This window comes from Pleurodeles waltl, chromosome 1_2 (assembly GCF_031143425.1).
Source record: "Pleurodeles waltl isolate 20211129_DDA chromosome 1_2, aPleWal1.hap1.20221129, whole genome shotgun sequence".
NCBI classification, from domain to species: Eukaryota; Metazoa; Chordata; class Amphibia; order Caudata; family Salamandridae; genus Pleurodeles; species Pleurodeles waltl.
Window position 1 is genome coordinate 927,778,909 of NC_090437.1, and position 27,447 is coordinate 927,806,355.

Sequence of the window (27,447 nt, forward strand, 5' to 3'; positions counted from 1 at the left end):
GAGAAAATACCCTATTTAGGCCCTATGCTTCCTCTGACTAAAAGAGATGTATACAGTGGATTCTCAAATATATTTAGATGATATTGCTTACATTTTAAATAATATTTCTTCAGCTAATTCTCTCTCCTAATTAGTCCATTTAAGTCCTCTCTAGTATCCAGTTGTTTTTCGTCTTTTCTTCAAAGCAAGGCGTGGCCCTGCTCCTGAAAAGCTTCAAATTTAGTGCTGGAGAGAATAACGAGCCATGGCGCCGAAGGCAGGATGTGTGGTTACCCGAGTGAAGTTGCATGCACTTATTTTGCGTCGCATTTCCGCATTAGTAGTTTAAGTGTGTGTATAATTATTACAGTGTTGTTGGCAAGATGGAAATTACCCGTTAGGTATGGGGTTGAGACTTGCAACAAACGTGCTCATTAAAATCTGGAAGTGTTACATCAAACGGAGGATTTCATGGCAGTCAACGTACCTGGGAGGAGTGTTAGTTCCGAGTTGGTGAATCGGCACGAGCCAGTGTGATGAGAAAATGTCTGCTTGATCACTAGAGAGGAGCGAGGGTAAAGTGTTTGCTGCAAGGTGTGAGTGTACATAAAAACCACAGTATGAAACAACCGAGGCGGCTAGAAATCTAGTTTGTAGAACTTTAAGGCAGAGTGAAATGACAAGCTTGCTAACATCAAGGGATTAAAGTCAAGTTTCTGATGGAGAAAGGTCAAAATGCACTGATGATGACCTACAGCACAAAAGGGCCTTTTACCATAGCCATTTGACACTCTTTATCCTCGTGGTCCATGTAGGCATTAAGACTGCCACACAGAATCAGGAGAGAAGTTTCACTTGGCATTTTAGTACTGCAGCAGAATAAACTGAATTCAGTAAGTTGCTAAAGAGGGGCAAAGTAAAAAGTTTTGAAAGTAGGGGAAGTCTTGTCACTACTAGCACATGTAAGCGTTGGCCATTGCATCTAGGCATGCTCCTCGATTAGGCTGGTGTGCAGTTCCCTAGTGATTACCCCATTGGATAATTCAAAGAGGAGTTCCAACAGTTCTTTCCTAAAGCAATCACACTGTCAACCATGTTCTCATGAAGGATATACCTCTGTGAAGCCGATCCAGCCTTTGACATCTGCGCCCCGTTTTCCCTGCCCAGAGTGAGATAGTTTGTGCGGGGTTGGTAAGTTCTCTCATCTGACTTGCGTCTTTTGTATCCGCTCTAGTGACGCAGGAACGCAGCGACGGCCTTGCTCTGGACTCTGACTGCTGGTAGTTCAGCAGCCTGGCAGGCCTGCTCAGTGGGGTGCACCTCTTTGGCAGATGTGGCCTCTGATCAGACGGGCGTTCTCTTCAGCCATTACAGACTCTGAGGTGGTTTAATCGGCAGCTGTGGCCTCCTGGGTGAGCACAAGGCTTCCACTTTGGCTTGCACAGCTCCCTCACCTGGTGCACTGACATTGGGCAGTGGCAGCAGCAGGCCTTCAAACATGCTGCAGGGGTGCTGAACGGCACAATGTTGAGTTTAGGCTTGATTCTTTTAAGCGGTCTGCAATGGGAACCACACTAGGATACTGGGGTACCCATCACAACACAGTTCGGCTCTGACTTCGCTCCGAATGGCAGTCAGTTGCCTCTGGGTATTCCTTATTCAGAGAGCTCACCTAGACGTATCCTTCTGACAGTCTAAACTTCTGCAAGGCCAAGCACACTCCTTCCGTGCCTAAGCTGACAGGCCTCTAGGAGATAGGCAGACCATCAGTTTCTGTAGCAAGTTGGCCAAACTTCAGTTGATGTGTGCTCACCTTTGGAAGCCTGATTGTCATGCATACGTAAGACCTGACCACACAGCAGCTCTTTGCTATGGAATAAAAAAAAATTTAGGGTGGTTAGAGTGCCACTTTAGTACTCATTTTCCAGACGGATTGTGAATCCATTTTCCAAGGTTCTGGAACTGGTTTGGGGATGGCTTTTTATCAGATGACCTTTTTTGGGCCATAAGGCAGACACCGCCTTTATGCAGGGTGATGGCTGTCATAGCAGATGGTAATGAGGATGGCTTCAAGCAGACGTATTCAAAAGATGGGCACATTGAAGTGTGCAACTTTTGTTAGCAGCTTTCCTGAAGCAGCTTTCGGGAAAAGGCAAAAGTGCAGGCCCTGACTAGAAAAAGTTCCTCCTCATTTCCAACTGTCAACTTAGGACCCATACCTCACCCGTACTAGGACAGTGCTCAGGAAAATTAATCAGCAGTCCTTCGCTAATTTGGATTTCTAAGTTCATCTCTGTCTCCATTCTCCCTCACTTCAGTGCCTGGGTCTCCAAACTCCAGCCACAGGAATGGTGCAAGTACACTTCTTCTGTCTGGAAAAGCCGTATTCACCCTCCATCTTGTGCCATGCTAAACTAGGGGCTGTGAAAAATGGATCCCACTTGTTCCAGTACTCAGATTTCCATCAAACACAGAATCTGGTCACCATGCATGTCCTATGCATTCCCCCATCAGTGAACTCGCTAAGCATGGGCACAGAATACCAGCGCAAGGATGTTAGGGAATCACACTAAACTGGAACTGTACGAGTGGTGGTAATACCACACCCCTTAATGACACATGAAATTGTCTTTCCAGCACTAATAATCCACAAAACTCTGTATTGTTTTTTACCCAGGACATGGAGTTGCCCTATGTAGGTTATAAGGGCCCTCTTACTGCGCCATCCAGATCACAGAACAGCTAATAGACAATTACATTATCTTGGACAGTCCTCGGAACCATACACACTTGGTAATTGTGTTAGCATGCTAACAAAGTCACCCTACCAGTTTTACATGCAGTTGGGTCAGTCCTTGCAGGGTGCATGTTACATACCATACAAGGGAGATTCTGGTCCCAACATCTATCTTGTGCATATAACTTTCTGTATCAAACTGTAAACTGTGAGCTTTGCTTAGTCTTGGTGCAAACAGCACGAGCTGTGAAACAATAATTAGGTCTATACTTATGAATATTCATGAGTGTTTAATGTGAAATGTGCAATAAACATAATAAAGAATATTATTGAAATAGAAACCAAAACATAGTTCTGAAAAAGGATATTTTAGTCTTGGTGAGAGTCAACATTGTTACAAAAAAATTGAGCTTTACCCCGGTGGCATATGCCAAAGCCCCCAATATTGTGCAGTCTTGTTTGGGTCCTTGCAAAGGCCAGATGTACTTACTGTTGATGTTCTCCCTGGTTTTAGTACTGGTGACGAGGATGATTTGGGGGATTAATAAAGTGGCTCAGTGATCATCCATGGAAACACGATACACTGTGGCCACCACTTCACAAGTTGGCAAATAGATGAATATTAATGAAAGTGCTTTCATTTCTGAAACTTCATGTAGGTAACACACGTGCACTTACATTTGTAACGTATGTGGGGCTTTCTGTGATTACAATAATTAGCACCATTTCGATAGCAATGATAGAAACCTAGTACATTAACAATCCTCATTTAGGGAGCAACAATAGAAACCAAATTATCAACATTAGTAGAACAGAAAGTTAGAGAAAAGGCGAACACCAATTTATTACGCTGCTTTAAGGATGAACAGGATGAAAACCTTCTTGATCCATCTGCCATTTTCGATCAATTTCAAAAACGTTTATACAAATTGATATACAGATGACCTGAAATATGAAGAAGAGAATGTGAGGGGAATATCTAAACAAGGTAACTGCCTGTCCTCGATACAGAGATACAAGACACTCTTGATCAGCCAATCTCGTGTGTAAGAGCAGGTGGCTGCCTCCAGGCTAGCATCTGGTAAGACGAGTGGGGGAAGATGGAGCCTTTTGGAATTCTACCACACTTTTGGGCAATTACTGGCACCAGTGTTGAATTAATTATACAGTATATTGCAGGTAGATCTCAAATTTCTTCATCGTGGAATAGGATTAAATGTGCCTTTTTTTCTGAAACTAGAGAAGCCACTGAATAAATATGGATCATATCATTCAGTTTTACTTATTAATGCTGACACCAGGATATATGTAAAGGTGTCCACCATAAGGCTAGTAAAATACATAGAATATTTGGTAACCAAAGAATACCACGCTTTTACACTAGGCTGCAGTACAACCCACATAAATCATGGAATCTGTTTGATGCAGCTGGATCTCTGAATATTCCAGATAGCATGATTGTTTGATGCCAGAAAGGCTTTTGACCACGCCACGCCGCCATTCCTATGTGTGGTTATAAACTAAATGGAGTTTGGCTCCACATTATTCTGTGGGTTCAGGTATTATATCAGGCTTTTTCTCTAAGATCCTAATAAATGGCCGAGCGTCACCTGGGGGATAGTGCTATTAAGGGGGAATACAGTAGTGCTGTCCTATATCCCCTATGCCATGGGTCTTCAAACTGGGGGGGCCTAAGTAATCCTGGGGGAGGAGAGGCACCAGCCTCAGGCCAAAAGAAGCATCATGCTGATAACAGGGCTTTGTTTTAAGCTGCAAAAACATGAGCAGCAGTGAACGGCTTTGTAATGGGCCATCACTAACACGTTGTGTCATTTATATCCAAGCTGGGAGTATGTGCCAAAATGGAAGGGATTGCAAATACTCTTCAAAACCCCCGCTTCACCCCCATTCTAATAATCACACTGTGGATACTTTTACGTTAGTGAGGCCCACCCGAGTAGAATAGTATGTTTGGCATCATGTATTTGATTGCTTTTTTTTAAACAGTATCAGAACTTAATTGCAATGTTTATATAAGTCCAGGCATATTCAAACATTGCCAATTTAGTAGAATAATTGTAAAGATTCGGAGAGTGGGGGAAATTATTTATTTTTTTCACTAATAGGGGCTCGGCATTAAAAGGTCTGAAGGCCACGGCCCTATCCTATTAATGCTATCAAAAACGTTTTAATATCATTGCCACGAAATGACAGTATCCTGCTGATGGTATATAATATTATTTACATTAGAATATCTGCATATACCAACGATGCTGCAGTCTATTTAGCCAACACAAGATCAGTTACTGAGAGAGTTGATCGATTTGTCCGGGTTGCTAGCTAGAAACTCAGTATCGCCAAAACAAAGAACATATTGAGCCTAGAATTTGCTAGTCTGGGGAATGTGTGGCTACTGCTCCCATTACCTGTTAGGCTATCAACATAAATAGTTCAATAAATTATGATTAGCTGCTTACAAAATCTGTTACTCCATTATGTAGATGACACAGATTACCCTTATCCCTGACAGGCAGTTACAATCTGATAAAGAAAAGTGTCCTCCCTAAATGTTTATATCTTTTTCAAACAGTACCACTATCATTACCTAATTATTAATATTTATTTAAATACTTAAATTGTTTAATATCGGGTTATCTGAGACCATATGGCTACTATAGCTCAGTGTATAAAATGTTTTATCATGGAGGCACTAGAGAATCGATTTGATCTGATTTTTCAGATGCGATTTTGGGATAAACTTAGTAAAAAAAAAATTTTTTAAATGCCTAATAGATACTATCTTAAACGATTTAGATTTGGTTTGACCCTAAAAAGAACACAATATCAATTTAAAACCTCAAGTATTCACACGTATGCCTTGCAGGTAACTATCAGCTGTTTTCAGCAGTCGCATTATCAATCCACTGAACAGTTTTTCTAGAATTTGACCTTGTGACATCTGTATTGCAGTAGAATCTGCATGAAATAAATTAATCCCCTGAGGTTACATACATTGCTATTCTATGATGATTCCAGCTGGCCCGTAAAAGATTACACACAGATCTCTCCAGCAAGTTTATTAACCACATGAGGACTATCCCCAGTAATTGATGTTCGATATATAGAAATATTTATATATAAGGAATAAAGTACCCCTTGGCGTATATTAAAAGGATATTGCAAGTCACTGAGGAGTTCCATATTCTTGGAATGAGGCCAACAGAAACATGAGGAACTCCGACGTGACTTGGAATATCCTTATCATGTATGCCAGGGGTTACTTTATCCCATATAATACATGGACACATCATCGCCGTTCCCTCTAACCACTTAAAACCTTGGTGCGTAGCTCTTTCATATGAAAGAATAAGCATGTTTGCAAACGCAAACAATATAAATAAAACATCTAGTGCAAAATTTAACACCTCAGAAACCTATTTGATATTTTTTTTAGAACAGATATTAGGAACAGCTCAATACAGGTAAAAAAAAAAAAAGCTGCAGTAGCATGGAACATGTAGAAACATGCAGAACAATTCTAACTTTCCTCTTTCTAAAGAATGAAAAAATAAACGTACTCTTATAGAGACTTCTAGCTGTAGATTCCTTACCTTAGAATTTCCTCCATGCGTCAGTCTAGAACCAGAGATTTTACTCGAGTAGTACCCCTGCAACCATCAGGTGTTGTCGGTCGTATCTGTCATGCGTGCCGGATGTCATCACAAGACTTATATAGGCACCACCCCAGCATGCTGCCAGACAGCACAGATCCGAAGAAGAGCTACCCCTCTCTCAATTTTTGCCTGGTCTTTTTTGACATTTTGTAGAGGATGTTTTGAGTGTTGGCACTCCTGGTGCATCAAGGATATCGCCACGTTAAGACTGGGTTGAAGCTCTGCAGATCCTGCCATTGGGCGATGTCCTTGATATGCACCTCGTGTGCTTGTGGTGTATGGAGCGCAACCACAACTCACTTGTGCTCCAAGTGACGGTCCTGGAGTCTGAAAGCTTTGAGGGAGCGGTCCCTAAAGGTCCTTGCAGCCTGGCACGCCACTCTGGTCGAGAAGAAGGTCCCGAGAAGGGTCACAGAGCCCCCATTCTTCATCGTCCCACTTCAAGTCCTCAGGATTGTCGGGTAAGTCGAGGCACAAAAAAAAGTCAAAGAAGAACAAGCGTTCTTTGACTCATACCTGCCTGTCGGTCGACGTGATGAGGGAAAAGGCGTGTCATCATTCCAGGCCTCTGAACTCCGAGCCTGCATTTGGGTCGACTACGTGCCTCCCCAAGTTTACAGAAGCCCAAGCGACCCCTGTCCAACTCTGTAAGTTGTATGAGGCCATGCGCTACATTTGGGCAGTCCTACTCCTCCAGAGTGCCTTCGGGCCCTAATGGCTCGGCAGGGCCTTCTTCAGGTTCCGCGCCTGCAGCTTTGACCTCAGCTCTGGGGGGCAACCGTGAATCCATTCCTGGGTCCTAACAAGCGTTGGTCGTACCACCTCAACATTCCTTGACAATGGTTCTGATGTCAATGCTTCTGGCGCCACTCATGCCTCCAGTCGGCATTGACCCCCATCCTCATTGCCAACACCAGAGTTGGACTGACGTCGCACAATGCCGATTCCAACTTCGACTGGGACCTTGCTCCCTAGATCGGATCCTGACCCTTAGTCTCTTGGGGTGGTGTATGGTGATGGTCACTGGACCCTTTGAGAAACCAGCTGGAAGAACCCATGGACTGGTGGTTGGACCTGAGTGAAGCCAGTGGTCAGGACATTTCTCCTGACACTGGCTTGCTTTCTCCCCATACCGTGGCTATGGAGGAAGGAGGGTCCTACTCAGTGGTGGTGAGAAGAGCTGGTGAGGTCCTGGGCCTCAAGCTGCCTTCAGTGGCAGTCAGTACTAACCTCCTGACAGAGGCGCTTCAGCTTGGGGTTTCCACTTCTGAAACTCTTTTACCCTTTATTGATGCCATCACTGATGTCCTGCTAGGGACCTGGTCTAAACACAGCACAGGGGCTCCTGTGAACAGGACTATAGCCCACCACCATAGACCCGCTTCAAATGATCCAGTGTTCCTAATGCAACCCCCAACCCCTGAGAGCTTGGTTATCCAAGCCTCCACGTCCCCGGGCGCATTCCCTTCTGCACTCCCGGATAGGGAAACACAAGGGCTGGATCAGCTTGGGAAGATGTTTTCTTTTTCTAGCCTGGCCTTTCGGTCTGTGGACACCGCATGACTTTTGGGCCATTATAGCCATAATTCATGGGACAGGGTTGCACAGGTGCTGACTCAGATCCCAGAGGAGGCCTGGACCATTCTCTCCCAAGCGGGTACTGATGGGAGAAACGCAGCGAATTTCACAATACGATGTGAGCTGGATGCAACCGACTCACTAGGCAATTACCAATTGAGGACGATTATAGACATGCCATTTGATGGCACCTGTCTCTTTGGAGACAAAACAGACTCGGTGCTCAACCACTTTAAGGAGTTCTGGGCTACAGCCAGGTCCTTCGTTTCACAGCTGCACCTTGTCCCCCTGATTGTACTATTCTCCCCTCGTGGCTACGGAAGTGGGCACCCAATCACATACGTTCCCCTCCAGCCACTGTGCCGTGCATGTTGCCCAGCCTCTCTATGGCTTGAGATGTGGGATCCAACGCCTTCGTGGATCAGGGAGCCAGTGGTCTTGCCAGTCTAGATTTCCCCCCACCCTGCAGTAGCCGCCAAACCTTTTTTAGTCTGACGCTTCCCCACCAGGGTCCAGTCAGATTCACCCTCACCCGCCCCACTGGCAGTCCATCACATCAGACAGGTGAATTTTGCAAATAGTCCGAAGGGGCTACTTCCTCTCCTTTGAGACTACCCCTCCATCCATGCCACCATCGTATGATCGGAAGGTGGAGTATCACACAGCACTTCTTTGCGAGGAGGTTAAGGCTTTCTTGGCCAAGGGAGCCATAGAGAGGGTCCCTGTGCCAGAAGTAGGTCATGGTTGTTATTCCCACTACTTTCTGGTGCTCAAAAAGGACGGGGTGTCCGCCCTATCCTAAACCATTGGTCCCTCAATCTTTCTCAGGAAGTTGAAGTTAAAAATACTCACTCTGGCCCAGGTTTTATCTGCCCTGGACCCAGGAGACTGGATGGTAATGCTGGACTTGCAGGGCGCCTGTTTCTACATTCTCGTCCTGCCTGAACACTGACGTTACTTGCGGTTCACCATAGGCCACAAGCATTTTCAATTTACTGTGCTCCCTTTGGCCTTACCAGCGCCCCTCTGTGATGGTGGTGGTTGCAGCTCATCTGCTCAGGGGTTTCAGTCTTCCCCTACCTCGACGACTAGCTATTTGAAGGCGGGCTCGCCCCAGGCTGTTGTCTCCCACCTACAGACTACAGTGGACCTCCTGCATTCTCTGGGGTTCATTTTAAAAGTGACGAAGTCACACCTGACTCCCTCTCAGACTCTCCCTTTCATCAGAGCTGTTCTGGGCACAGTGCAATTTAGGGCTTATCCTCCAGAGCGGCGAGTCCAGAATATTCAAGCTATAATACCAATGGTTCAGCCTCTATCCTGGATTTCAGTGAGAATGACTCTGAGGCTGCTGGGCCTCATGGCCTCCTGCTGATAACATATGCCAGGTGACAAATGTGTGCTCTGCAGTGGGACCTGAAGTTCCGGTGGGTGCAGCATAAGGGAAATCTCTCTGAAATGGTCCACATCTCGGAGGGAACTGCACAAGATCTGCAGTGGTTGCTCTTGAGCTGCGATTGGATCTGTGGGAAATCCCTTTCCCTTCCCTCACCATATCTGACCGTAGTGACAGGCGTGTCACTCCTGGGATGGGGCGGTCACATGGGGGACAGAGGTTTCTGGTCTCGGGCGTAGTCCGGGCCCCACATCAACTTGTTGGAGATCAGGGCGATCAGACTGGGATTAAAATCATTCCTTTCTTCTCTTAAAGGGCAAGTAGTGCAGGTATTGACAGACACCACGGCCATGTGGTAATGCAACAAGCGGTCTGGGGTCGTAGATCATTTGTCTGGAGGCTCTGCGCCTCAACATGGCTGGAACATCAAGGTGTTTCCCTAGTAGTTCAACACCTGGTGGGCTCTTTGAACGCCAGGGCTGACAAACTCAGCTGAAAATGCCTGGTTGATCACAAATGGCATCTCCATCTGGTGGTGCAAGGTCTCTTTCAGCGGTGGGGAGAACCTTGGTTAGATCTGTCTTCCTCCACAGAGAACGTGCAATGTCAGCAGTTTTACGCGTTGGAGTATCCAAGGCAGCACTGGCTTGGCGATGCTTTTCATCTTCAGTGGAGTTCAGGCTTCCAACCTGGCCCAAGCAATCCTTGTGGCTCCGGTCTGGGCTCGAAGAATCTGGTATCCTGAGCTATTGAGCATGACCATCGATCCTCCGATCAGACACCTTCGGGAGGATCTGTTGTCACAGCAGCAGGGGAGTATTCTCCACCCGAACCTGTCCAGTTTCCGCCTTCTTGCGTGTAGATTGAGCAGTGGCAGTTGACAGCTCTTAACCTTCCACCCAAAGTCTGTAACAATATCTTGGTAGCCAGGCGTCCCTCCACCAAAATGGTATATGCCTGTTGATTTAACAAATTTGTGGCATGGTGTACAGACAAGTCTGTTGACCCCCTCTCTGCCCCTGTCGCCTAGGGCCTCTTGTTTATACTTTCTTTGACCCATCAGGGCTCTGCTTTGGGCACCCTCAAAGATGATTGGTCTGCTATCTCTGCATTTCTGAGATTACCTGACCAACCCTCTTTGTTTAAGTCTCCTATTGTTAGTAGGTTCCTTAAGGGTCTTACCCACATGTTTCCTCCATCACCATTCACCATGCCCCAATGGGATTTGGATTTGGCTCTGACATTTCTAATGTGTACCCCTTTTGAGCTTCTTTACAGTTGTCCTCTTGGGCTTCTAACATTGAAAGCAGCCTTCCTTGTGGCCATTACATCTGCCTGCAAGGTGAGCGAGCTACAGGCATTGTCTAAGCCACCCTACATTCCATCTATCCTGACAAAATGGTGCTTCGCACCTGGGCTTCCTTTTTGCCATAGGTGGTCATGCCCTTTGATGTAGGCCAATCCATCACCTTGCCTACTTTTTACGCACCCCCTCATTCTTCTAAGGAGGAGAAACTCCACTGCCGGGAGCCTAAAAGAGCGTTGGCATTCTACCTTGATCATACCAAAGAGTTCCGGGTGGATGATCAACTCTTTGTTGGGTATGTGGGTACGAAGAAAGGTCAGGCAGTGCAGAAGAGAACCATTTCTAGATGGGTCATTCTTTGAATTAAAATGTGCTATGCATTGGCTAAAAAGAAACCCCGGAGGGTTTGTGCGCTCACTCTACCAGAGCAGCAGCTGCAACCACTGCGTTGGCATGCAAAGTCCCAGTCCTGGACATGTCAGGCAGCAATGTGAGCATCACTGCATGCATCCACCAAACACTACTTCCTGGACATCGGGTCCAAAGAGTCTGGTACTTTGCCTGTTTGGTCCTGCAGGATTTCCTAGTAATATCTTGGTTCGCAGACCCACCTCTTGGAATGGTATTGCTTTGGTATCTATTCTAAGGTCAGGAATCTGCAACTAGAAGTCTCTATCAGATTAACAAGTTACCTACCTTCGTTAACACCTTATCTGGTAGAGGCATATTCTAGTTGCAGATTCCTTACCAACCCATCCTTCCTCCCTGCTCTGCGAACTGATTTCTAGGGACAGGGACTTCTCTTTCAGGGCCTTAGTTTTGACGCACTAGTGGTCAGTGTTCTTCATGACTCTGTGCTTCTGGAGTGGAAAGTAGTGCAAAGAAACTGACGCCAGCGTGCTGGGGTGGCGCTTATATAGTTTCCGCAGCGTCATATCTGGTACGCGATGATGTACGCAGAGCTGACTGACGGTGCCCAGGGGTACTGCTCAAGAAAAATCTCAGATACACACGGACTTCTGGGGGTCTAAGGTAATGAATCTGGAACTAGACTCTGGCCCTCATTCTGACCCTGGCGGTTTGAAACCGCCAGGGCAGAGGGCAGAGGAAGCACCGCCAACAGGCTGGCGGTGCTTCCTGGCCAATTCTGACCACGGCGGTAAAGCCGCGGTCAGAAAAGGGAAACCGGCGGTTTCCCGCCGGTTTTCCCCTGGGCAAAGGAATCCTCCATGGCGGCGCTGCAAGCAGCGCTGCCATGGGGATTCCGACCCCCTTCCCGCCAGCCTGTTCCTGGCGGTTTACACCGCCAGGAAGAGGCTGGCGGGAACGGGTGTCATGGGGCCCCTGGGGGCCCCTGCACTGCCCATGCCACTGGCATGGGCAGTGCAGGGGCCCCCTAACAGGGCCCTATTAAGATTTTCAGTGTCTGCTTGGCAGACACTGAAAATCGCGACGGGTGCAACTGCACCCGTCGCACCCCAGCAAATCCGCCTGCTCCATTCGGAGCCGGCTTCATCTTTGCTGGGGCTTTCCCGCTGGGCCGGCGGGCGATCTTTTGAAGATCGCCCGCCGGCCCAGCGGGAAAGTTAGAATGCTCCCCGCGGTCATTTGACCGCGGGGCGGTGTTTGGGCGGTGCCCGCCGGGGTCGGAATGACCCCCTCTATCTCTACCAGATAAGGCTTTACCGAAGGTAAGTAACTTGTTCTTCTCTCTGGTTATCATTATAAACTATTAAAATAGAGCAGAAAAAAGGGCAATGTTCCATTTGTTGCTTTAAGCAGCTGCTTTAATTATGATCCGTTACCTGACGTACCTTTCACTTGGCTGCTGGCAGAAGGCATTGACGCATCATAATTAAACTGTAATAACTTTATAATAGTGGAGTTCTTACTTTTTTCTTTATATTCAGCGATTTGGTGTAACTACCATTTATTCAGGGAGTACATAATCCCATGTATTATATATAAATAACACATTTATACACATTTACTCTCTCTTCTCCCGTCCCCTCTTTTCAAAATTAGAGGCTTTACACCCTAAAGTAAAATACAGTCAATTTTGGACATTTGAAGCCAGTTTCTTTGCTGGAGATTGTGAATGAATGGTGTATATGTATGCAGAGACCATTGTCGCTAACCCTGTCCCTCGTGACTCGGCCACTCTTGATTCCCCGTCACACCTCCAGCCTCATTTGTCAGTTCCCCTACTATATTATTTCCAGCACAGCTTAGAATGGTAGAGTAGTATTTCATTCATAATGGCCAAATGGTGTGCGATATTTCCTTAAGTTTTATTTGTATAAATCATTGAAATTTCCGAGAAACTATGTCAAATTATACATAATGGAAAGCCAGCATTCCACTCTTAAAAATAGTGCAAAATCTTACGTGCAAGAAAAAAAAAAACACTTACGTTCTGATTATTCTTGTTGTTGTGCTCTGCAGCAGATTTTTTGCCCAAACGTTTATTTGATTACAGGACTAGGCGGAATATTGTGAATTTCATTTAAAGCGAAATGCTGGAAATTACTCAAAATTACCCCGGTGTAACGAACATTTCACCTTGGCCTAGTTACAGCAGCATGCAGTGAAGTATTTCCATCTCCTTGGAACCCATAGGCTAGTAGAGTAACGTTCATAATGAATCCGTAGGTAGTTAATAATAAGTATTTTTTAAACGCCTAGATCAATCCCTTGTTACCGGCGCAGTCCTAAAAGCATTAACAATCGGATGCTATATGTTTAACCTTTGTGTTTTTATTCTGCCACAGGCCCAGTTAGGTCCTTTCTAAAGTGTTGAAAAGGATGTCACATTTGCTTATTTTTTCTGCTTGACACATATTGACATTTTTTTCTAGTTTTCATGATCAGTGTTTGAGGTTTTGCACTGATGGTGCAGTACACTTATTGACTTTTGAAAATGTATGGTATCATTTTTCTCCTGTGGGGATATGCACTGTCAATTTATTAAAGACTCTTCCACCTTTAGTGCATGCCCTGCACTAAACTACTACATTATTAATCGAACATTTCAGATTTTGCTACATAAGGTTGCTCTTAATTCGTTTCAGAAACACCCATGTCCCTACTGATTTGTCTTTGTTCCTGCATTCAAAACAAAACCCAGAAGGCAATGGGCGTGGCTTGATCAAAGCCAAGTCGGTGCCTTAATTTAATGGGCTTCTGTTTTTTAACCTGCACATCTCTCACAAGCAAATGATACATTTTGGGCACTTCAGAAAAATATAAAGTTATCGCAGAAAGACCGCCCATGCTCGCATATCTTTATATTAAGAATGATTTTGAAGTCTGTGAAGGTCTTATGTAAACTTTAATGCTAGGGAGATGTCCTTAAAATTGTCAAATCGGAACTCGAGATGTGACACCTTTCTTTTGTGGAATCTGTTATATAGTGTTGTTTAAGACACCACTTAGTGTATCTGGGTTTTTAGATATGGCCCAAAGATAGCCTTAGTTGTCTTGCCAGTCTCATGTAATCAAAAATTTAATAAACACAAAATACATACTTAGTAGGTGCAGTGAGGGGCTTTGGGTCAGCCCTCTTCATTCATTGGTCTGTTTACGTATCGTTCACTTTTTGCCTCTGTTGGACTTGGCCCTCTCAGTAAACCCTCACCCCCCCCAACATTTTGCCTTCACACTTCCTGTTTTCTAAACCCGTTCTTGTTTTATTTTAAGGAGTGTGTGGACTTAACCACTGCCAACCAGAGCAAAATGTGCTTGTGCATTCTCCTTTAAACGTGGTGAAATTAGCTTACTCCAAACTGGCACAATTAATTTAAGTGATACTACATGTACCCAAGACTTGTAAATTAAATGCTAAATGCTTTTTACGATTTCAAGCATATGACCGGGATGTTTATATGACTATATCTTTTTTTTTTTGGCCTTCTCTTGCTTTTACTTGTAGTAGAAAATAAAAATTGCCATCACACAAGCTTGCCAAACCCTGACCTGTTGGCTTTGCCAATACTTGTTAGTGTTTTTGATTAGTGTCAAAAGAGAACATTAGAACCCAAAGCTCCTATTATTGCCCTTTACAAACTAATGTTTATGCATTTATAAAGTGGAGGCAGTCCTAGGCTTCTGTTGTCTCATTTTATATATCTGCTTATGGGCCCTGCGAGAACGCATGCTACTTTGTATGGCTTCAGATAATGTTGAGAAGGTCTGGCTGAGATAACGGAAACATCATCAGTCATCGTAAAATGGGGAGGTTCATCTGGCGGTTTTGTGGTATCAGAATGGAGTTGTATCTTTTCGACATCTTCCTTAGCTATCGATGGTGACAACCACCAAAGATGGGTAAGGAAGATGGAAATCCCTTGAAGGTGTAGCACCCAACAGAATGGGTCTAGCAACAGCTGGTAGTCAACAGCGAGTACTGCTCTTGATCTGTGATAAGCTCATATGACCTGCAGACCTGATCACTAGGTTCCAAATCAGGGGCAGAGACTGAGCCAATCAGATGACACCTTGCACATGTGCGGGAAGGTGAAGCAGTGTTCTGTATTGCTTTCTAAAATTTACTTCCATGCTTTCAAAGGCACATCTAGACTACCGGGTTGGCTCAAGCAAGCTGCTGACTTTTTTCATCGCGTTTGGTTTCTCCCAGGCATTATTGAATCCATTAAAAAGTCAGCATTTAAAAAATACTTACTGTACCTGTGTATTGCAACTGCATGACACAGCTTTATCAATCTTTGCTCATATCTAGCACACACCCATCTTCAACGATGTATAAAGTCATTGTGCGGGCTGCCCAATACATGTTAGAAGTGTACCAAAATTGTAACCCTATGAAGACCTCATTGACACCACATTAACTTCACACAGTCCAGGTTTTGACCGGTTCCTCCACCGACAATAGCCCCAGTCACATAAATGACGTATATTTATTGAGACAAGTGTGTATGCTGGGTGGTAGTAATTGTGTGGATCCCTCCAGATTCCAGAACTTTGCTTAACTGAAATGTGAGGGAAATCTGTGATTCTAGCCAAGGCTTGACTTTTGCAGAACTTTTGTGGCAAGAGAATATAGTGAGATCCACATAAGTGACGCCACTCAGACCTCAGCTGATTGTCTAGTTATCAGCATTGTTTGCTAGGATATGGTTCCCTGAATGCTGACTGACCCCAGGCCCAAATACTGTAGCTACCCACATATCCAGAATGGGTGAATTTCAAATGCACAGTCTTGAGATTCTTGTTGTGTTATGAGTCCCTTCATATCTTGGGTATTAGGTTCATCCACAAGTGGGTACAGACTTTTTTTAGGAGAAGTGTGAGGACACGGATTAGTAAAACATTTATCAGTCGAATGTCTTCATGTTTCTATCTTCCAAATGTATATCTGTGGACAAGAAAAGAACACATTTTTCAAAATGCTTTCTGAATTGCCTAATATCAGGGTCGCTCCAAATTCAGATTTGTACAGATACATACAGTTCCTAGACTAATTATCTTGGGCACATTTAAAAAATGCATAGGTTTCCCTTTCTTTCATTCAGTAGATTTTACCATATGAACTTAAGCATGGTCACTCAACAATGAAAAATGATTGTAAGCTGCAGCTCAGTTAGCTCTGGGCGTCACTGGTTTTGAACAACCAACAAACACTATGGGTCTCATGATGAGTTTGTCGAAGGGGGTTACTCCATCACAAATGTGACAGATATACCGTCCGCCATATTACAAGTTCCATAGGGTATAATGGAACTTGTAATACGGTGGACGGGATATTCGTCACATTTGCGATGGAGTAATCCCCTCCGCCAAACTCTTAATGAAACCCAGTGTATCCATGCGACCAGACACATCTGAAGGACATCATGGGGTACTGCTTTTGTGAATTAGCCAGTAGGGCAAGAAATTACGATTTAAAACATCATATATTCCTGTTTTGTCCTTATTTTTAGTGATTTTTGGTTTCTTTGTGAAATCCATGAGCGATCTACACAAAGGATCCTTTGCTGAATTTAGAGTTTTGTGTTCCACTTGGGATTCTTTCTTGTTTCCAGCACAAACTGCAAGGAGGGGTAGATATTACAAACGAGAAGAAAACCAGGCTACCATTACAAAATCTCAAGTATTTTTGTATGATTGTACCTGTTCCTGAAAGCTGGGTAGAGGGTGATCCTAGCACAACCATTGCCAAAATATTGTGGAAAAAACAAACATTGTTATTTTTGCGGCTATTTTCTTGGTCCTCTTCAGGGAAATTGTCAAACCCTGGGTACCTTTAGAATCTCCAACATGTGGTGGGAAAAGGATACAAAAGCGACCTGCCTACTTTTGTGGAAAAAAAGTTATGAGCACACTGTCCCAAAAAAACAAAAAAAGGGGCTCAGTACCGGAATGAGGAAGGGAAAGCCTCAGCACTTAACAAACTAATGATTGTGACACAAGGGGTTAATGGGCGTGATGCAGTGGTTTACCGTGTGTTCTTTACCATCAGGATGCCCATTTTATTCTTATAGAAAGGTGGCTATTTTTACAGACCCCTTAAATGTTTAAACCTTTTTTTCCAGAAAAATCCTCAGATTATGTACTTGGAGCAGGAGCTAGAAAGCTTAAAGGCCGTGATGGAGATAAAGAATGAAAAACTGCATCAGCAAGACAAAAAGTTGATGCAGGTTGAAAAACTGGTAAGCCTTCCTTTTCTTGTCTAATGCTGAACAGAGCCTATAGTGACTCAACCTACAGCGCTGAAATCCTGCGGTTTCAGTCAGAGGCGCAGATAGCATTTCTTACCTACATTTTCAGGTCAAGGTTATATTGTATGTTTTTTAGACCTATGCCTGATTGCTCATTTAACTGACGCCTTTAGTATGTTGGAATCATGTTGCCAGCACCCGACTGTGAGTGAATCGCGTAGTCTGCATTAGTTCCTGTGGATGGAGCAGCATGTCATAAATAATTGAATCTGGGCGGAAATTAACTCCCTCCGGACTTAGTCATCAAAGTTTGATTTACAGTGAAGATGCCCAACAAGCACACGTTTTTTTTTTGCCTTCATTCTCTTATTGAAATGCCTTTTGGACTGTCACGTGTAGTTAGATCTGAAAATACACATGCATGTTTTTTAAATTATTAAAACAATGTTCCTTACAGTAGTCTAGAAGGATCAGTTGTTTCGACCAGAGAGTATGTTTTTAAAATATGGCACCGTGCACTCGCTCTCTTTACCTGGCAGCAGGTGCTGCTACAAAGATACAGCAGTGCCGGTCCTTCTAAGAGTGACCAAGGATGGCAAAATGTAGTATTAAAAACAATGCAGTTTTTGCTTCCTCGACATTTTTTGCTAATATAAATGTACATTTTAGAGCCAATTGTGGCTTTTGGTCCTCTGCTGTTGTCTGATGAGCAATGGGTGCTCGCTTTTAAATGGCTCTGATGTGACAGTGGAATACCTTCTTAAATGACATTGGTAAATTGTAAAGTGTGCTTCATTGTGCTGTTCGTAAATGTGCAGTAACTATTTGCTGATACGTTATCCATGTGCTTGGGTATGATTGGTGGGAAGAAGTTAAAGTATGTGACATTTATCCAGCAAATCGTTCACAGATGCAGGATTGTAAGGACACAGCTAATTGTTTTGCTGTCCACGACTTCTGCTGAACTCAGTATGTGCTACCATCCCTGACACCAGAGAGCTAGGTTGGGAATCGGGGCCTTTTTTCTGCTTGCTCTTCAGTTGTGGAATCGCTACTCCTTGGATCCACTGATAGCTACAGATATTTCAGTAGGCTTTTACGCCCGAAGTTTTTTGTTAACTTACCACTTTCTATAAAGCTGTGTGATGATACTCTCTTAGCACTAAAAGGAGCTGGGTTTTGTGTGGTGTAAACGTACCATCATTCATTCATTGAAGTAGAATGTGGAGAGAAAATCACTAGAAAATTGCTGCTGCTCAAACTACAGCCATCATGGATGGAGGATGAGACATGGCTTCACAGCTATATAAGGTATGAATTAGCTCCCACGTCTTTGTGTGTAAGTGTGGAGCACTTTATATAAGCTTCAACCCCTTGAGCAAATAGATCAGGTTTTGGACCATCCCTAGAGTTCAGATAGTCATTGTACCCGGACCCAGTTCCATGCTGGTGCTGGCAAGTTACGCACACACCACAACCAGTTCAAAAGGTAGTTGAACTGGCTTTTATGCCTCCCTCGCCCCTATGTAAATTTCAACCTTCTGCCAATCCTGCTTCATTCTGGTGTTACCAGTCCATATCACTTTCCTGGTCACTTGACATTTTGTAAAACTCTAGAAGTACCTCTTCAAACGTAAGCACTACTTTCTTAAACGTAAGTGAATCCAATGGACACATTTCATCAGAGGCAATAATATATATTCCGAATACATTCTGAAATATGACAGCATGAGTCTGTTACCAGTGCAAACTTTTACCGACCTGGTGTGAAGCCTGTTTTCCCCATAACCGTGAGCTTTTAAAACGAGCATTGGCCAAGCCAATAGATCTGAAGTTATCTGTCAGTTTTTTGGATTTATCTGTGCTTCTTTCCTTTTGTCATGGTTTTTGTAAAAATATGTTATTGGAAAAGCAGTTGGGCCCCTCGCCAGTGTAATAAAAAAGGTGTTAAAACCGTACATATTTTTTGTGTCTCAAAAGCACTCCTTGCAAAGTAGACCTTGGCAATGTGGAAAGCTTTTGTGTATAGGTGTGCCCTTTGTGAAAAAGCAGAATGCTGTCACTCCTAGTAAAATTAGCCAGTGGCTGAAGTGTGCTGACCAAGTGCCCTATGCTGGACACTTGGTCAGCACTATAGTGTAGTGAGTGGAAGAAAAATGTCAATGAAGAGGGCTGGATGAGCTGTCATTTAGGTATACTATGTGTTTAATAATGGTAAAATCAAAATGTATTTGCCAACACCACCAGACCTAAAAATGTATTTACGTGTTGCAGCACTGGAACGTGCAACTCATTGTACTCTGTGATTATTCCTGTTGTGGAACAGCGTGAGGAAAGGGACTGTTAAACCATTACTGCCTTTTACACGGTCTAACAAGCATTGAAACTTAGCCAGAGACAAGCCATTGGTGTTAACTAGACCCACACCTGAAGATAGGCCAAAACCTCTGTTGTCCCCACTAGGCACAACTGTGTGCATCCCCTAATATGCAGTATTAGCCAGGCACCCAGACCCGTTTGATTTGTTTTTGGGCCCTGGAAATCAAAAAGTCATCTTTTGTTGATTTTCCCATCTCTCTTGGAGCAGCAGCACCCTCGTCCCTTTCCCCACAATGTGGTAATCCTGTAGGATGCAAATAAGAACGTTTTAGTGCCTATGCCAAAACTTCTTTCCCTTGCTTTAGTGCTTTCCTGAAGCAGTGATTAACAGGTTTAATATTTTAAGGTAAATTCCATTCTTTGCCAGGAGACCACCACTACCTCCCATGTGACTCGATATTAATCCTTCCTAGGTTAAGAAAGGCAAGGTTCTCATTCTTTAGAATCTTGATAATGTAATATTCAGTAAGAGTTCTTGCGGGACATCTGTTGCCTTTATCAGGTACTCAAAACAGCAATGCTACCATTTCATTGTCCCATGTCACTGAGCCCCAGAAAAAAGTTGACCTCTTAAGCCACCTTGTAGTCCCACAAATGGTCTTTTAACCATTTTTTGTTCAGAGAAATGAATTATGCACCCCATGATTTGTGCTTCTTTCACTTACTCTATTCATACACTTGAGGTGTAAGCAGGTGTGCCTTAGCGTTTCTTCCCACTACCCAATCCAGTGCTGCATCCTTTGCTTGCTTGGTCAGATAAACGACAAATTGTGAGTGTGGGGAGTTGTATTTGAGGATGAAGCAGTAGGTGCCATTCCTCGGTTAACCAGGCGTGAGATGTAGTGAAAGACACCTGACCTTCATGTTAAACCAATTGTTTTTTTGTTTGCCAGGCAGTTGGGGGAAGGGTCATCAAACATTCCGGGACTCTGTAACACGTTGAAATGACCGTTGAGTCTTAGTGCCTCTATGGAGTCACATTGCCAAGCAAAGGTTTGTTGTTTGGTTATTCGACCGTCACTCAGTTGTAGCGAGCTAATGGATAGTTCCACAGTAAGAAATTTAGCAAGTGCGTCTGGTTGTCAAAGTGGGAATGGCCAGTGCAGCACAAAAATAAATTTTGTTTCAAATTTGCATGGTCGACGTGTAGCAGTGACGAGCTGAACAGGCCTACTGAGGCCCTAAAGAGTGTAATGTGGTAGAAAGTAACCTATCTTGATAAAGCACACGTGAGAGGAAGCAAATGTGAGAGGAGGACGACGGTATATGCACCTCACTTGACCCTTACAGTTTTTTTCGCAGAAGAGGCAACAGTGAGAAGGTTCAGCAGCCCTTCGTGGTGGTCAAGTTTGGTGGCTGGAAGTTTAGCTAGCCCTGAAATAACTATGCAACTATTGACTTGGTAATGTTTTAGAGGACTTCCTTTAAGAGGCCTGGCTAGAAGTGGGTCAGTAAGTTCGCAATACTGGTTATTTAAGTGACTATCCCAATGGTTGAGGGTGCAGTTCAACTTTTAATGTAGATTATTAGTGGTAGCCGTGAGTGAACAATAGACACTGCAAGGCATGTGGTGTTGAATGCATCATGAACAGATGACTTAGGGTCAAGTGCAGTTAGAGTGGGCCCATCTACATTTATTAGGCCTTTAACTCCTTATCTTAAATGTGATAGTCTTTTTTATATTTTCTTAATCCTTAATGTTTGAATTCTGAAAACATTCGTATCCACCTGCTCTGTTTTTGCCACCAACCAAGGATTTAAAATTCCCCTCTATATGTATTTGTATTTTTCGGGATTTGGTCAAGGTTTGGGTCCCCCCCGGTACCTTGCCAACTAAACCTATCACTCCTGCAAATAGGAGTAGGGAAGAGAAGGGCTGAAGCATGCTCAAAATTATGAAAGGTGTAAAAGAAAAAAGACTCCTATGGCCTATTCTGGGTCAGTGATGTATTGGGCAGACTACATAATAGAAAGTGTTTTTGGTTAGTACTTTTACTTGAATGAGTAAGATGGAAAACTGCAAATGTGGTTACTGTCAATATTCCATTTCTCGTAGGTGGACAACAACGCAACCTTATTCGAAAAATTAAAGAAGTGTCAACAGGAGAATGAGGATCTGAAAGCCAGAATGGACAAGCACATGGCACTGTCGAGGTAGATTTCTGAAGTAACTAATATTTCCATCAAAATGTTAACCCCTGGCTGTGTAATGACAAGTAGTAGTAGGAGCACGTACAATAGAAATTAAAAAAAAAAAAAGTACATGTTTTGGCTGATTACCACACAAAAAAAATCCGAAGAAAACAGTTGCCAAGTATTTGAAATCTTTCAGTGTAAGTCAATAGATGTGACTGTTAACATAACTTTGTAGGAACTAATGCGTTGTGCAAAATATTAAGGAAAATAAGATTGTGTCTCTCTGTCTCGTCCCAAAATATCTCTTTTCTCCACTATCGCTCATTCAGACTATGGTGGCATGCATGATTTGCAACCTCCCGGCCATATCCTCTGTGTTCCACATTTTTAGAACTGTTCATTGGTTGCCTGTTAGCAAATGGCCCACTTACAAAATACTCTGCCATGAACACCGAACACACTTTGCTGGTGGCCCACACTCCCTGCAACATAAAGTTTCCTTCTGTAAACCTATCAGCGTTCTAAGATCAGCTTTATAGGTAATCATTGCTAAAAGGCAAATCTATAGGGCAAGAATGGACTGCCTTTTCTCATCTTGCTGCTTCCCACTGGAATGCTTCCCCGTTAAGTCTGAAACTTATGTCAGACTACACCCAGTTGAAGAAACTCCTAAAAAATTGGCTCTTTCCATCCTAGAGTTCCTGTTCTGTTTCTCTGTCCTGAGCGCCAGAATATCCCTTAGAGAATGTGTATTCTTTAGAAATTATTTTAACATAACATTTTCATGCAGTTTGGACTGAATGGGATCTGACTCACAAGTGTGCATGGTCAGATGCTGTTTTAGAGGTTCATCTTGGCCAAGAAAGTTACCTTCAGCCTTAGTTTCATTTATGGAACTTGAACATCACAAGCTCTCAGTGCAGAGGGATCCAAGCTTTCATATGATGAGAACCCTGAGATTAGATACATTTGTTAGGGCACAGAAGTGAAGAAAGATGTGAAGCACATGCATGCACTGTTAGTACATTAGAGCAAGACACAGGAGAGAGCTAGCAAGAGGGGACAGCAACAGCTATCAACATATAGTAGCCCTTCATGTAATTCAAGGTAAAAACAATCAAGTCAAGGCAGAAGGATACATCCAGCAACATTAAGTGAGAACTGAAAACTCCTGTGGGCTGAGCCAAGACGTGACTTACAAAGTCTCAAACCAGTGATTGAAAGAGGCTGCTAGAAGAAACCCAGAGGCTATATGGGGCAGCCCCAAACCTACTGAATGCACATGGTAAGCAGTCTGAAACAGAAATAAAAAAGCTCCAGAGGATGGGAGGCGTTTCTCTGCAGCCAGCATCAAAAGTGGGGATGCTTAATGTCGAATAGAGTTTCTCAGTTAGTTCTACTTTGGCAGCAATTATGGGGTACTCTCTCTAGTGACAAGAACCAGTTAAAGTTGTTCAGGCTGAACAGTGATCCTGTGTCTTTCATGGGATGTATGAGGGCTTGTGGCTGAGTTATGAGAAATTGACAAAGTTCCATTTGGTTCATAAGGTGGCTGGTTATGGTGTCTGATTTTGCAGATTTTGATTTTCACAGATCTGGTACATGTCCTATTGTAATCACACACATAGTTTTCAGGAGTGTTGTCAGCAGCCCCCAACTCCTGTTGCCACAGATATCATAAGACTTTCTTGGCACTTGAAGTTCCAGCAGACGTCAAGCCCAGGAGTGATGAATAGACTTTTCTACTCGTGCTCTTCAAAGTAGCACAAGGGAGAGGGCCTGAGCCAGAATGCAAAGAAAACATTTAAAACGTGTACTTTTTAATCAGATCAACTTCCTTTGCGCATACTAGTAGTCTTCACAGCTTTTACTCAACAAGAGGCCAAGCCCCCTGTGAAGTTTAAAAAGTTCCATGAAAGATAAATGTTTGGCGGTCTACACCAGGCCAGGTCTTCTCTTTGGTGCTAAGTGTCTGCTGCCACAGACCATGTTGTCCTTCCCCGGATCGTCCTATTTATGTCATCATTCTTTGGCTCTTACAACACGTGGGTCCTACCTAATGCCGCTTAACAAATCTGATTGTGCCGGAAAAATGGCCAACATAGCATCAGTTCCTTTCCTTCTTCAAAAACAAGCGTTTTCTCTCGGAGGACCTTTATTCTAATATTGTCCCCCTCCCCTCACCGACTAGCCTGCCAGATTTTGTCCACTGCATTCTTCGTGCTGTAATACAGAAATGTTTTGCCGCAATTAGAGCTGTGTGTACGTCTACAAGAAGTATTACTTCTTACGTCTTGTTTCTTCTGTCTGTTTCCAGCTTCATAGTGTCTTTTGGCACTTTTCGTTTTAAATTGCTTTAGTTGTGGTTTACTCTTTATATTTGGCACATGCTTCATTACTCACCCCATCTGCTATTAACATGCACCGTATTATGGTTTGACGAGCCACTTATAGTTCAAGAAATGTCCTCCTAGCCACAGCTGAGGGAGCCATATTCGTGTTCTTGCAATGGTTAGGATGCATTTTACAGCCATTCTTGTAGTCCGATTAAAAGAACGGTTCACGTACATATTCAAATTGTTGCTTCTTTTTTTTATTTTAGACAACTTTCTACGGAACAGGCTGTTTTGCAGGAATCCCTCCAGAAAGAATCAAAAGTGAACAAGAGGCTGTCGATGGAAAACGAAGAGCTTCTTTGGAAACTCCACAATGGTGACCTCTGCAGCCCTAAAAAGCTCTCGCCCACGTCTCCCATCCCTTTCCAGTCCTCCCGGAGTACGGGCTCCTTTTCGAGCCCAACTGTGTCGCCGAGATGACACGACGGGAAGCAAGAGACTTCCTAAAAGCATTTCAGAGATGATCTGCGGAGTTATGCCGAACTGTACTCAAAGCAAAAGCTATATTAGCTGCGATACCAATATGGAAACATGACTGGAAACTGTTGGCGGGTGAACGGTTGTGGAAGATACTGGAACACATGGGAGTAGGGCTGAATATGGGAGCAAGACTGTGGGTGTTCCCTGGAGCAGGACTTCCGTTGGACAAGCTGTCGCTGGACGTTGTTGCACGAAGCACTTAACTGCAAGATGTATTGAATCTTGCGTACTTTGCCTTTTCACCTACAGCTACTCTAGGACAACAAAGCTCAGGGGCTTGTAGATAAAGACCACCACCTTTATATTGTTTCCTTATCACAGACACCTTTTTCAGGGGAGCGTGGTGTGAGTGGAGTGGGTGTACACATGGGGTGGGCTTGGGTTCGTGCGTTTGTGGTGTTTGCAATGAACAGTAGATATTATCTGATGTTTTCTTAAATACCTGAACTTTCCAGGTTGTTTTTTCCCTTCGCAGATTGGGCTCGACCTTTAGGAGAGGCGAAAACAGCCACCCGTGCAAGGTCGCATACTTTCGTTCTATAACCCCTCACGTTCTCCAATCCTGCTCACAGGTTTGACGTGAGTGGCACTGCCATGTATGACCTGTAGGTGTCTTTAAAAAAAAAATCTGCATTTTCCTAGCTAAATGTGCAAGGGAAGTAGTTGCGGTGCCTGTTTTTAAAGCAGGTCATGAAAAATAGTGTTTCGAAAGAGCTCAGTTCTCAGTTAAGCACTAATTGGGCGCCATAACAAAACAAAGTTCGAACAAAAAGAAGAAAAACAGTAGATGAGTGCCTCATGGAAACATATATTGTGTGAATGGCACTGGCTCTACTAAAATAAGTGAAACATGTAAAAGCATAAATTAATTCCACTCAAGTTATCAGTTTCGATTTGTGAGGCTTTTTCTACCGAGACCTTCAATATTTAAAGCATGCGACCTGAAAGTCTGGGATACAAACATTGTTTATTAACTCTGTATTGTAAAACTGAAAATTACAATTGAATTCCTGTATAATGGAACTTATCTTTCACTGTGCTTCACCTAATTCTTATGATGGTTCAAAAAATTCTATGGTTTCATTTTAGATTCTTACAGTTGACATTCACGTACATCAGACACCAACTGCCAAGAAGATAACTCCACTAAAAGTCTGAAAACAGCCACTAACAAAAATCATTTACATGGGAGTAAAAGGCCCAGCACCAGCTCAAATTGAGCTCCATTGTCCTGAAACATAAAGTAGGAGTTAAACTTTCTGTAGAATTGAAAGTGCCCTCATTCACTTCTTGTGTATTTGTGTCTGTAATTTGAGCTACACCTAAGTTTATGTGCACCCTGCATCTTCATGTACACAGTCCCAGGGAGTCTGTTACAAGTTCACTTAAGTTTAAAAAATAAAGCTTGGCTAGTTGTCACCAATCGACTGCAGAAAACAAGGATAGTAGTTGTGAAGTGCTCAATGTATGTAGGTTTGACTTGTTTTTACAATAAATATTGCTTTCTTGATATTTTTCCTTTTCACACTACAGACTCTTTCCACTGCCTTAAATACATATAAATGTGCATCACATTTTCATTTACATGTGCTCTGAACTAACATTTTTAGGACGCATAACTAGCCAGACATGCTGCACCGACTGTATTGCACTTGCTGTTCATAGCACCGGCATGTCTGTTCGAGGAGAGATGTCAAGTGTCTCCTAAGAAGCGGAAAATATTACTTTGTATTCAGTCCCATACAAGAGCTATTCACATGTCAAACCAACACGTTGCAAATTTGCTAATTTAGTCTCGCTTGTATATTTGACCTTTTTTGTTGAGTGCACGTACTTTTTTTTATTTTTATTTGGCCTAATGCCTCGGGTCATTTTCTCGCAATAAAGACTTAATTAACGAATCGGCCTGAGTCGATGTTGCCTCATCTCTTCTGCCTCTGCTGAAGGTGTGGACCAAAGCTACTGCCGCGAGGTTTGCAAATAGGAGAGCGGCCCCCCTTTCCATGCACACTTTCCTGCTGTGGTAAGCAGTGATGGGCATTTTTATGAATTTAGTGGAAAAAAAGACGGTGAGTACAAACCTGCAAAAGGCCCTTTTAAACATACATGTAAACGGATACGTCAAGCTTGTGAGAGACCCCTGTTTGTAAACAAAAAAAAGTAAAAACTTTGTGGTTGTTGCTCACGTTTGTAATTATGAAACTGTATTATATTCAAGTATGTGATAAGAAAATAAATGTATTGGTGCAATAATCGTTAGTGTTTGGAGTAGTGTGTTCCAGATCTTCAATCCTTATCTTTGAAACCGGTTTGCTTAATGTATTTACATTTAAGTTTCTAGATTGCTGGTTAGCCAAAAACTACAGCTCTGGGGTTTATTTTTAACATAATCATTTCTCTTTATGGTTTTTATCTAGATGAAATGCAAATTGGATGTCCTAGCTTGCAGTACACCTGAAGAAAACTCCACTTGTGCCACCTTTATTCTCAAAATCCGCCTACCACAAAACAGGCTTCACTGGCAGGTTTCTGGCTATGAATGTACCCAAGCGTAACTCGCACCAATGCGGTTTCCTGTGAGGGAGTGCCGGAATAGCTTCAGGTTATATTGTCGTTTAAAGCACACTTGCCACACACAGGGTGGTCCCTTTTGCAATTGGCGCTCGTCCTTAAGTTATGCTCTCCCCTACTGTTATGTTCTGGGCCCTA

General features: G+C 43.5%; 1 protein-coding gene across 6 annotated transcripts in view; it reads left to right on the forward strand.

The window, feature by feature from the left end:
* Positions 1–26,991, forward strand: part of MTUS1 (microtubule associated scaffold protein 1) — an 810,444-nt gene extending 783,453 nt beyond the window's left edge. For all 6 annotated transcript variants that reach the window (XM_069200374.1, XM_069200403.1, XM_069200384.1 and 3 more), the window contains 3 exons: positions 17,222–17,338; positions 21,783–21,880; positions 24,465–26,991. In XM_069200374.1, coding sequence (XP_069056475.1) covers positions 17,222–17,338; positions 21,783–21,880; positions 24,465–24,678 — 429 coding nt within the window. In that variant the 3' untranslated portion in view covers positions 24,679–26,991. The remainder of the gene's footprint in view (positions 1–17,221; positions 17,339–21,782; positions 21,881–24,464) is intronic.
* Positions 26,992–27,447: the final 456 nt, after the last annotated feature.